Source organism: Portunus trituberculatus, chromosome 44 (genome assembly GCF_017591435.1).
Source record: "Portunus trituberculatus isolate SZX2019 chromosome 44, ASM1759143v1, whole genome shotgun sequence".
Classification (NCBI taxonomy): Eukaryota; Metazoa; Arthropoda; class Malacostraca; order Decapoda; family Portunidae; genus Portunus; species Portunus trituberculatus.
In genome coordinates this window covers 19,119,252-19,131,325 of record NC_059298.1, presented here as the reverse complement: position 1 = coordinate 19,131,325, position 12,074 = coordinate 19,119,252, and the positions used below count along the sequence as shown (strand labels likewise).

Here is a 12,074-nt window from a genome sequence, read left to right as displayed (position 1 = left end):
AAAAAAAGGCCCACTTGGGTGCTGGTTCCCTAGAATATAGAAAAGTACTTTGTTCATATTCAACAAATAATTTTTTTTTTTTATCTGTAAAATCTGCAAGGAAATTTCATTCATTGATACAATGGGGCATCAAGAAAGGGACAATTTCCGAGGAGGCATAATATTAAAAGAGTTAAGAACCACTTCCATAGGTCACTTTGTTATCTTATGATAAGTCTGCGTCGAAATTTTACACAAACTTATAATGTAAAATAAGTCACTTCAACCACACACACACACACACACACACACACACACACACAAAAAAAAAAAAAAAAAAAAAAAAACAGTATTATCAACCTACACTATTTGTTCATCACCTAATTAGGTATAATTTGCAGTAAATTTAAATAGTAATTATCCCTTATATTGAGCCAGTTGCTAGCCTAGCAGCCTGATCCTAAGACACAAGCTCCTGTTATCAGAGCTGCTACCATAAAACAAATGATTGGGGCATAACATGTATTCTGCACTCACAGGTTCACCTTTTTTCCCCTTTAATATAGAGTTCAAAATCAAAAGACCTCATAAAATGGTAGTCTCATTAATGCTCTACATTCTCACAATATAACCCTGGTGCATTATAAAGACAAGGCATCATACCTTCGTTGGCGGACCATTACTTCGTTCCTTCTTAGCTTTGATATTGTGCTTGACCTCTGACAACTTTTTGCTTGTATTTTCACTGTATGATTTTGTGCTGTCTCGCTTACCAACATCAACCGTCTTCACTGTCATCTTTGTGGTTTTCAGGTCTTTCAGGCTGTGATCTATGCTGCTTCCTTATCCTGAAAATACAGAATGAGGTTGGTGCTTTGCTTTTCAAGTTTTTTTTTGGGGGGGAACACAACAGTAACAACAGTAATAATAAACCTATTCAGCAAATTCTACACAGAAATGCTAGTTTCTTGAAGCCAATAATCATAATAAGTATATGTATAGAGAAAATTAAGTAAAGATTCTGCAACTCAGATCATCACAACATGAAACATGGATGTAAGGAAACTTGTCCAAATGCCAAACACACTACCAGTTTCTGCTCCAAAGCAAATCAGCCGATAGACAAATTGCTTCACCATGTGTGAATTTTTAGATTTTAAAGTTCTGTACTGTCACATTTTCATACTGCACTTGTTCTATGCTTTTCCTTCACACTTAACTAAGATTAATGCATCGTAAGATAAACACACCATAAAGCAAAATTTCAGGCATAATTCTGAATGTCTTTAAATATGGCCCAAAATTAATCCATCACAATCAGCTTTATGTTTTAGTGTGATATGTGAGATAGATGGCAACACTTTGCTTGCACAGAAAATCTGACAGTCATGACCATTCACAAACATGAGTAAAATACATTAATAGCATTGCTATGCACAAAGGTCTCACTAAAGTAAAATCCAGTATTACTTTGTACAGTATTTATGATGTTGGTTGTTCCTGTTCCATGTTGCTGTCATGTTCAAAATTGATCTCTCTCTCTCTCTCTCCTGCTCATATTGTAATCCTTTTGCTTAATCATTCCAGATTATGAATGGTTATACCCAACTGTATAGTTTTTCAATGGCTTTTAATTTCACAAAGAAACAATGAAACAGTATATCATTTGGTACACTTGGCATCAAATTACTACACAAAGTGGAGCTAAAGCAGAAGCTGCTGCTGGCTCTTTAATCATAACAAAGTGATTTATTGCTGTCCTTATGACTCGTGATGAGGCTTAGAAAAATAATGACTTCACCAACAAAACGGCTCTTGACCTGACTTTGCTTTTCTTCTGACCTAGTGTTCAATTAATCAACCAGCAAACTGAGAAAAGCAAATGGTTGGCTCACCAAACTGGTAAATGAGGTTTTGCTGAGACCTGTTTGTATTATTCCTTTTGTTACTACTTATGCGTACATTCAATAAATTAAATATATATAATTACCATCATGCAACTTCAGTACTCAAAATATGCTTTGATTTGTGGTTATTGTTTATATCGTCTGGAATTCTATAGCCCTACAAGTATTCCTAGTCTTTTAAGAAAAAAAAAAGGCCCACTTAAGTGCTGGTTCTCTCGAATATAGAAAAGCGTTAGCCAAAATTAGGGAGCAAGTGTCTTGATACCTCCCTCTTAAAAGAAGACAAGTTGTAGGAAGGCAGAAATACAAAAGCAGGTAGGGAGTTCTAGAATTTACCAGTGAAAGGTATGAATGATTGAGAGTACTGGTTATTTCTTGCATCAGAGAGTTGGACAGAATAGGGATGAGAGGAAGAAGGCCTTGTGCAGTGAGACCGCAGGAGGAGGGGAGGCATGCAGTTAGCAAGATCAGTAGAACAGTTAGTATGAAAATAGCGATAAAAGATAGAAAGAGATGCAAGATTTCGGCAGTGAGAAAGATGCTGAAGAGAGTCAGTCAGAGAAGAGGAGTTTATGAGACAAAAAGCTTTTCATTCCACCCTATCTAATAAAACTGTGTGAGTGGAACCGCTTCAAACATGTGAAGAGTACTCCATACAGAGGTGGATAAGGCCCTTGTACAAACTAAGCAGTTAGAGGGACGGGAAAAATTGGCAGAGACACCTCAGAGCACCAAACTTTATAAAAGCTGTTTTTAGCAAGAGATGAGATGTGAAGTTTCAAGTTAAGATCATGAGTAAAGGACAGACCGAGGATATTCAGTGTGGAAGAGGGAGACAGTTGAATGTCATTGAAGAAGAGGGGATAGTTGTGTTGAGTTGACAGATGGAGGAATTGAGTTTTTTTGTGGCATAGAAAACAACTAGATTTTTTCTGCCCCCATCAGAAATCTTAGAAAGATCAGAAGTCAAGCGTTCTGTGCTGCGTGATCTGTTGACTTCTTGAACGGTTGGTTGTCTCTGAAAGAACATGGAACGATGTAAGGTGGTATCACCAGCATAGGAGTGGATAGGGAAAGAAGTTTGGTTAAGAAGATCATTAATGAATAATAGAAAGGGAGTGGGTGATAGGACAGAACCCTGAGGAACTCCACTATAAATAAACTTAGTTTTGAAGGTTTAGGTTGAGAAAAGAATAAGGAATGTACACCTCCATTCCAGACACTATCACCTCTGTTATGCATTCAGCATAACAGTAATCATTCCAGGGAAAGTCAGCATAATACCTCGGCCCCCAACTGGCAAAGGCAAAATGCCACAGGCACCTCTGCTTAGGGGGATCCTGAGGAGGGATTGGAGAAATAGGTCAAGATACAGAAGTGAGATTGTGATTGGAGGAGCCCAATGAATATGATAGGGTGACAGCATGAGCAGAAAGATTAGAGGTGAGGAAGAGATCAAGAATGTTGGGCGTGTCTCCAAGATGGTCAGGAATACGAGTAGGGTGCTGCACCAGTTGCTCTAGGTCATGGAGGATAGCAAAGTTGAAGGCTACTTCACCAGGATAGTCAGTGAAGGGAGAGGAAAGCCAAAGCTGGTGGTGAAATTGAAATCTCCAAGAATGGAAATCTCTACAAAAGGGTAGAGGGACAGAATGTGCTCAACTTTGGAAGTTAAATACTCAAAGAATTTACTATAGTCAGAGAAGTTAGGGGAGAGATAGACAGCACAGATGAATTTAGTAACTAAGAGAATGACTATTCAGTCAAAGTCAGATGGTGGAAAACTCAAAAGATTCGAGAGCGTGGGCACGAGAGCAAGTTTAGTCATTGTGCACTTAGACACAACATCCAACTTTGGAACGAAAATGAGAATAGAGAAAGTAGGAGGGAAGATAGAAGGTACTACTGTCAGTTGCCTCAGACAGCTGTGTTTCAGTGGAAAAGAAGATGAGGTTTAGTAGAGGAGAGGTGGTGTTCTACAGATTGAAAATTAGATCTAAGACTGCAAATGTTGCAGAAGTCAATGTAGAAAAAGTTGAGGGAGGTGTCAAGACATTTGGGGTCCATTATCAAGAAAGGAGTCTGACCTGGGGACATTTCTGGTCCCCTCCCCAGAAGGGGACTCTGAGGTTGGGTTTGGAGTCATCATTTTTTTTTATTTTGAATTTTAAGTGAATGGTGTATGTGTGGTAAGTTGCATGTAGTTTTATGTGAAGGAGAGTTGTTTTTAAAGGGTAGGCTGTGACTGCCCCCTTGAGTTGTGAGAAACAAAGGGAAACATTCAGCAAGATCACAACTAGCTTTAATAGAAGGTTTACAGCATCCCCTGAACTAGTGCTTTTAGACCTCGCAGGGAGTAAATTATTGTTTTGATAGGTGTCCTTTACCTCCTCCAAAGTCTATCATAACAGTCATCATATTTGTATGCTGGCATTGTTAGTTGTCACTATTACTGGAACGATGAACTTGTAATTACTGTGGCATATTTTCCCCCAGGTGATGGTTGCCTTACAATGAACATATATATAAACTATTAATGTGCTTACTAACTTATGCTAATGTTGGTGAAAATCTCATTGTAATTTACAGAAGAATTAATTGCTTAAATATTTTCTTACAGATACATTGGTAATCAGCTTTTACTACAGGTGAGGCTCTGCCCACTGAAGTGGATACTGCAATACTGAGGAAATAAATGTCATTGGTGAATACCAAGCATAGCAATAAAAATAGCGACAATTATTTGCATTGTCATAATGGCAAATGCAAATATGTCACTAGTCTACCAACTGACAAACAGGATTTTCCTTACACCTATTTGTATAATTCCTTTTCATAACAATTATGTCCTGCAAATTAAACAATTACAATCATGGAATTTTGTATGAATTATTTTTCATTATAAATACATCATGGTAAATAAAGGGTGTCCTGGTAAACACAGGGTAATTGGGGAGGGCTGTTGTGGTGGGCTGTCATAATCAAAGGGGTGTCTTTACTAGATCCCTTTTATTTCTACTGAAAATCATTGATTTTTAAGGAATAAGGAGTGGGAGGGATAGAAAAAAAAAAATAATAATAATAATTTGCTGGAAAACAACAAGTACATTAATTCAAAACAATCTGAAAACCAACAGAAAAAAAATTATTTGTCAGGAATAGAAACTGCTGAACATGTAAAAAAATTACAGTTCTATTTTCACAGATAAAGAAAGTCACAATGCTATTTACAGATAAGAAAAAAAAATTGCAGCAAAGTGTAATAGTGCTCAGAGTCAAGTCACTTTGCCAAGCAAGGTACATGTACTGTTACTTTGATAGGTAAGAGCAAATCCTTTCCTGCCCTAAAATAGCTTTAGATAGACAGAACATAAGTATAAAATGGGGGGGATGAATTTTCCACAGCTGGTAGGGCTAAGTGTCTTAAAAGGGAGAGTTTTCAGAAGGGTCGAAACATTCACGTGTAAATTGGGTAATGTTTTATAATATGAAAGCTTAAGGCTATGAACATGACCTTATATGTACATTTTAGGAGTATTTAAAATCATATGCAAAAGAATGGAAGACAATATATCGGTGGTAAAGATAGGAAAAGACTTAGTGTTGTTTTGACAAACAATGACACAACATAATGTTACTTAGATTTTCGGCAGACAACGACAGAAGTACTGGAGCCAAGGATGAGTGATAAGCTGGTTCATTAACACCAGGCTTGAAGTTTATCACATTCACACAAGTAGGGACAATTATGACATGCACACATATATAGTGTGCTGTTGATACATGTCATACATACCTGAGACACAAAATTATTATATTGGTGGAAAGAACTTGTGTTTTGTTGAGTAGGTCTTCCTCTTGAGGACAGCGAAGCTCCTTCTTGATCATGTGCCTTGGTGACGTCCAGGTCCCGTGCGGTATTCACAGGCTTCCTATCCGTTCCGACTTATTTGAGGATGCACAACGGAGGCTGATAACTTCAGACTGAAGTAATGGGTGGACGCATCACAAAGCCAACAAGGTGAACATGTCACAGGCGTACTACTATTTGCTGTCTGCGTGTTGTCACTTTCCTGATCTTGATCCTAATGCTACTCCTTGAAAAAAAGACGCGGGTCGCACCGTCACTCGTCAGTCGTCGCACGGTTTGTTTACATTCTGACCCACACACCACCAGGGAGGGGAATGCAGGTATTGGAGGTAGGTTAATTTGAATTTTTTTTAGTATTATGAAAAATTAAAGAGATTCTTCTGGAAGTGAGGAGATGAAGAGAAATAGCTATTGATATAGATGAAGATATCTTATCCGCGTGTTTTTATTTATTTTTTTTTTAATTATTTATTTATTTTTTTATTTTATTTTTTTTGTGTGTGTGTTTCAGTCCGGAATGTAGAGAAATGGAAATGATAATGAGGTAGACAGCGAGAGGGTTTGTGTGCAGAGTTGGGTCGTTAAATTTATAGTTTAATACAATATCCCCTAACGTAACCTAACTTAACCCACAAACTCCAACTATGAATAAATGGAATTCAGTGTTTATTACAGTGTTAATAGTCATTTGTGGCAAGTAGTGTACTTATTGGAAATGTTATAGATAGTAAGAACAACAACCTAAGGGTGGCCAAAACCATCTAGAGTTTACTGAAAACTGTAGTAGAATCATTGCATTGGGTCTTGTACCCTATCCACACCACACCTACATGTTTACATAGTGTTCTTTCTGTACCATATGTCTGTAAAGGTTTTAATCAGTTGAAGTTTTATATACACCCAAGACAGTCCTGTGAACACTCATGAAGTCTAACCCATACATAAATGCCACCCACCCCTGGCACTGCACTCCTCCACCTCTTACCTCTCTGGTAGCATGTGTTGATACATATAAGTATCATTAAATTAGTCAATATCAGTTTATTATGGATTTGTAACTGATCACGAGAGGTCAAGAGGGGAGCTTGCTTTAAGTTACAATACATTAGATTTGATTAATGGTTATGTTTATTACGTTTAGATTAAATTCAAATTTGTTACCTTTGTTATGTGGGCCTGCTAGTACAGGCACAAAGCGTACACAAGAATGGCATAAGCAATGAGCAGGATGGAAGGAATCACCGTGACACAAACACTGGCAAGTGTACTGGGTTAGGAGCACAGGGGCATGGGGAGGAGACACAATGTTTTGAGGAAGGCAGAAGGTTTGCCCACTGGGCAGGATTTGTAGTGGCTTCTTCTTGAGACTAAGTTTGCATCCGAAGTGCCTTCTTCCCTAACAGCTAGTAGTATTTATAAACTTGTATGAAGCCTGGTGTCAGCAGAGCTCAATGCTTTGGCCAATCAAAATGAAAATTTAATTAAAGCTCCATGGAGACTCAAATATCACAACCAAAACCTAATTGAAACCCTTTATTTTACCTAGCTATATAAATCTGTTAGTTAACTTCTCTGCAATACCATGTAGCCTATGCAGTTGCTGAGGTTGAGTGTAATTAAGTGATTATACAAGTTCGGAAAAGTGCATAATAGGCAAGAGAGAGAAAGAGAGTTTTTGTACATACTTTTTTTTTATTATATATATATATGAATATTAGTACTGTACATTCATTTTACAAACTCGTACTCTACACCAATATTTATTTTATTTTCCATCAGAAAGAGTTTGCAGAATTTTGAAAGATTGCCACAGACTACTATACAAGTCCTGTGGGAATGTAGTCAAATAGTTATGGACCCACTATGTGATCACTGGTGTAGCTGAGGGAGATGCATCCTCTTGGAAGGTTGCAGCAAGTTATGAATTTCTTTTATAAAGATTTACAAAATTGTCATTCCCAATGACAAGAAATGACTGTTAGAAATAAAATGATATTATTTAGAGGCAAAAATTTTATATAATGTTATTATGGTTCTCTCTCTCTCTCTCTCTCTCTCTCTCTCTCTCTCTCTCTCTCTCTCTCTCTCTCTCTCTCTCTCTCTCTCTCTCTCTCTCTCTCTCTCTCTCTCTCTCTCTCTCTCTCTCTCTCTCTCTTGTTTTTTATATATGTGCCTGTAGTTGCTGTAACCATCTTAATCTAACTTCCTCTTTTGTAATTTCAGTTTCCCTCAGTACATTAAGGATGTTTACTGCCAGAATTGTGTGGAGATGGGGTGCGACTCCACTGTTGGCTCCTTTGCTACCTGTAACATCTCGTCTTGCATCCTTCACCCATGGAAGAGAAAAGCAGTTTTGTTCAGTAGCTAGCACAGAACAGAATGACACAAGCCTTGTGGATGTGGAGGCTCGAGTCAATGTGGTTGTGAATGATTTGAGTGTGCGAGGCATTACTCAGTATCCAAAGGCACAGGTGATGTGTCTTTACCAGCTGCTCCTGGATCTGGATATCAAGGCAGAGACCATTGAAGCTCAGCTGCTGCAGATGCCACACCTCCTCTGTCATTCTCACAAGGCCTGGACCAATACATGTGAGGTGATGGTGGAAAATGGCATCCCTGGTTTGCGGATTCTTCAGAGCATTGCACTTTATCCTAAATTCTTGAAGATCAAGTCGTCTCTCCTCCAAGATAAACTTTTGCTGTACCGTCAGATGAATGTTGGCAAGCTGAATTGCCTCAGTCTAGTTATAAAGTAAGCTCAAGCTCTTCCTAAAAACTCACAGAAAGGGATATGATAAAAAATCCATTTATTCTTGCTTTTTTATGTTCTAATCCTTTTATCCTTCTCACACCTGTCTTTTATTAATTGTTGTTACTCTGTTTTGTTATTGTACTAAAGGTCATTGTTTTGCACAGTTAGATTCACCATACTTGTACACACCCTGTATTATATCTTAAACCCCTATTCTTTCCTTATGGTCATCTCATCTGGAGCAGTTCTGCCATGTCAACTCAGCTTCTTCATATTTCATTCCTTTATCTTTACGTGGCATGACAGTGTTCATTACTTTTTTCATGTACTGCATACCAATTGCTTTAAGTTTTACACAGAATGGTGCAAAATTTTTGCTATGTCTCCCAATGCAGCAGCAAATACATATCAGTATTTTGCCAACTGGTAACTACTTATGATAAAGTGAAAGGCTAGGCATGCATCTTTTAATTTAATACATGTGTGAATATTGAATAAATGAAAAACTTGCAATCAGGAAATTTATGAATATGTATTTACACTGTTTAAGCAAGCCCTTAACTTTTGCAGATTTTTGACACTGATAAAATTTCATGATTAGGATTACTCTTGCTACAGTGCACAATCAGTTAAATGAGTCAAATAGGAAGAAGATTTTTTCCATACACCCATGTAGCATCTGAAAACTGGAACAGAAAGATTAACTCCAAAGTAAAAGTTTAGAAGATGCACAAGGAGTAATATGCATTCAGTATAGTGGCTAGTGCAGAGTTTCACTTAACATTCTTCCCTTACAGATATCCAGTGTTGTTACTCGGTGAGCCATCACACTTGAAAAATCGTCTGGATAGCCTGTATGCCTTGTTTCCTCCAGCATCACTTAAAAATTTGATACAGAATAACCCGAATGTTCTCCTTGATAGCTGGGAAGACATCATGGCCAAAATTATGTACATCCATGAGGTAAAGCTATCAGTGTTGTGCAGATATTGGTGAAGGAGAAGTGTGCTCCTCTTTCACTGTCTAGTTCTCATTAATGTGTGATGGATTAAATAATGTTTTAATTAGAAATATCATTTTTCTCCTCAAAGATGCCTCCAAAATCCATGCAAATTGCACATGGTTATTTAATTCAGTACAGTAGTTGATAGGAGTAATTAGGGAAGAGTGATATTGCAAGACACTCATATCTATAAAATTCAAATAGATGCTGGGAATGTGCATGCAAAATAGGAAGATAATTGTTGTTTCTGTAACAATGAGAGTTTGGGAGAAGAGAAAGATGTGGTGAGATGTGCCTTGGTCATTCAATGTAAGAAAGTCTATGTAGATTCAACTATACCTAGAGGCTTGTACTTTTTGTGGGTATTCATTTTCTTTTTGAGGGTGGTGCTCATCTCCATGAATTGACTTGTCAGGAGTGTAGAATGTAAGAGCCTAGTAGATTTAGTATTTTGTTTTTACTAGCATATTTCAAGTATTCATTTATCCTAGTTCATAAACATTTCTAGTAATTTTTATTTTATCAAATCTTCCCAGTAAGGGTCACTTAAAGTAGCTTTCACATGACTTTCAGTAGTATGTTCCAATCCTTAATTACTAGACAGAACACAAATTAGATTAATGATTGTATACACTAAGATACATATACGAATACTTCACAATGGGTCACTTGGTATGTATGTAGTATTTTGTAAGGTATTTATTTTCTTACATAGCTATACATTTTACATTAACCTTCTGTGGACTTTCCTCTCGACAAGTTTTGTGGGAAGTGATGGTATGGTAATGATTCTGATGGTGAAAGTGATGATGGTGGCAGTGGCATTGATGAATTGATTTTCTGTTGGTGCAGGAGATGGGTCTGGAGCAACCACACATTGGTGCTGCTAGATGTCTCAAACAGTCACTCCTACACATCAAAACAAGACATCTCTTTCTCCTTCGGGCTGGCCTTTACAAGACACCTGACCTGAAGAAGGACAAGCAGAGCCACCGCAGGAATCCCTCACTCACTGATATCATAGATACTTCGGATAAACGTTTCACCAACAGGTGCAGTATAATGGAATACAGCTATATAAGCATAGATGTGATAATTTTATTAGGCTTTTTTCAAAATTTGAAGGAAACACTTGATGAGAAATGGACTGCAGGAATGCAATTAATAACCTTATGTCCAAATACCAAAATAAGGAACAGTGTTGTATTTCAATGTGTAATTCATCATCCTCATAAGAGACTAAAGTGCATGCACAGTAGTAGTAAAGGTCTGGTAGATGTGTCACTTACCTTGCTCTACTGTGTCATCTCTCATTCACACTATCACATAACCATTTGTCAGAGAAGGAAGGAAGAAAGAAAGGGTCTATTATAACCCAAGATAAAGATAAAAGAGTTATTACATCAGATACATGATTTATTGTGAAATCCATTCTGGCACAGAAGTACGTGAATTTGAATATAAAATGCTTATTGTATGAGAATAAATGTAAAGGAGATACTCTCCATATTATTATACAAGAAATCTAATAGTTTTTTTTGTTGTCCAGGATTGCACGGCTGACAGAGCAGGAGTATGGGGTGTTCAAGGCAATGATGGCTGCAGAGGAGCAAGACAGCAAGGATTATGATTCTGATGATGGTGAGGAGGAAGAATGAGTGCTTAGTTACAAAAAATACCAGTGATAATATCTCTCTCTCTCTCTCTCTCTCTCTCTCTCTCTCTCTCTCTCTCTCTCTCTCTCTCTCTCTCTCTCTCTCTCTCTCTCTCTCTCTCTCTCTCTCTCACTCAGAATGTAATCTCTAACATTTTGGTCAAATATATGGGAAAGCAGAGTGCAAGACTCTTGTTTAGTGCAAAAATATTAATTGTATCAATCAATCTTTGCAATAATCAAAGATACATGATTTTGCACAAATTCAAAGAAACCAGTTTCATGATTATCATCTCCCTTTTTTTAGATATTCATAAAGAATTTTCTTGTATATATGTGTAAATTTAACGTTTATGAGGTGTGTGTGCATAGGGCATACATGGTGTGTGTGCCTGTATGCTGTGTTTGAACCTTCCTTTTATTGGGGACATCAGCCTATCAGCCTTACATATAGGTAGGTATGTATTTATGTATATAGAGTTTATAAAAAACATGTGATACCTGTACATTGATTCTATTTTATCCCTTGAGTGTATGTCCATTGCACCTTCAAGCCTATTTCTTACTTAACCATGCACCTGTCTGAAACTGTCACATACATAATTCATGTCACATCATTTTGAATTCCACAAATGTGTGAATAGGAGAAAGAAACTATCTCACTATCTTGATAGAAGCTGAGTGAAATAGGGAATGCAGCCATGTGGTCCAATCAAGAAGAGGCTCTGAACACAGAGAAGTAGAATGTCATACTTCAAAAAAGATTCATGGACATATACAGGAGTTTGATTTGTGGGTACTTATTTATGGCTTTGGCTTAAGGATTTTGCAATTCCACTCCTACAGTGTAAGTGCATCACATGGTACAATGAGTCTTAGAGAACATAACCTTGATTGCCTTATTCAGC

General features: G+C 37.3%; 2 protein-coding genes and 1 long non-coding RNA gene across 3 annotated transcripts in view; 2 read left to right on the top strand and 1 right to left on the bottom strand.

Annotated features, from left to right (window-relative positions):
• LOC123518815 (regulator of nonsense transcripts 3A-like) overlaps positions 1–5,982 on the bottom strand; it is a 29,372-nt gene extending 23,390 nt beyond the window's left edge. The window contains exons 1-2 of the mRNA XM_045279836.1: positions 5,683–5,982; positions 643–827 (exon numbers count right to left, since the gene is read on the bottom strand). Of these exons, the coding sequence (XP_045135771.1) occupies positions 643–777 (135 nt within the window). The 5' untranslated portion in view covers positions 778–827; positions 5,683–5,982. The remainder of the gene's footprint in view (positions 1–642; positions 828–5,682) is intronic.
• On the top strand, positions 792–4,764 carry LOC123518817. Its single transcript, XR_006678886.1, has 2 exons — positions 792–845; positions 4,507–4,764. It is a non-coding gene; the product is annotated as an uncharacterized LOC123518817 (long non-coding RNA).
• On the top strand, positions 5,933–11,672 carry LOC123518816. The gene is made up of 5 exons (XM_045279837.1): positions 5,933–6,086; positions 7,981–8,509; positions 9,307–9,472; positions 10,365–10,564; positions 11,062–11,672. The coding sequence occupies exons 1-5, from the start codon at positions 5,975–5,977 to the stop codon at positions 11,168–11,170; spliced, it is 1,116 nt and encodes a 371-aa protein (XP_045135772.1). The 5' UTR covers positions 5,933–5,974; the 3' UTR covers positions 11,171–11,672.
• Positions 11,673–12,074: the final 402 nt, after the last annotated feature.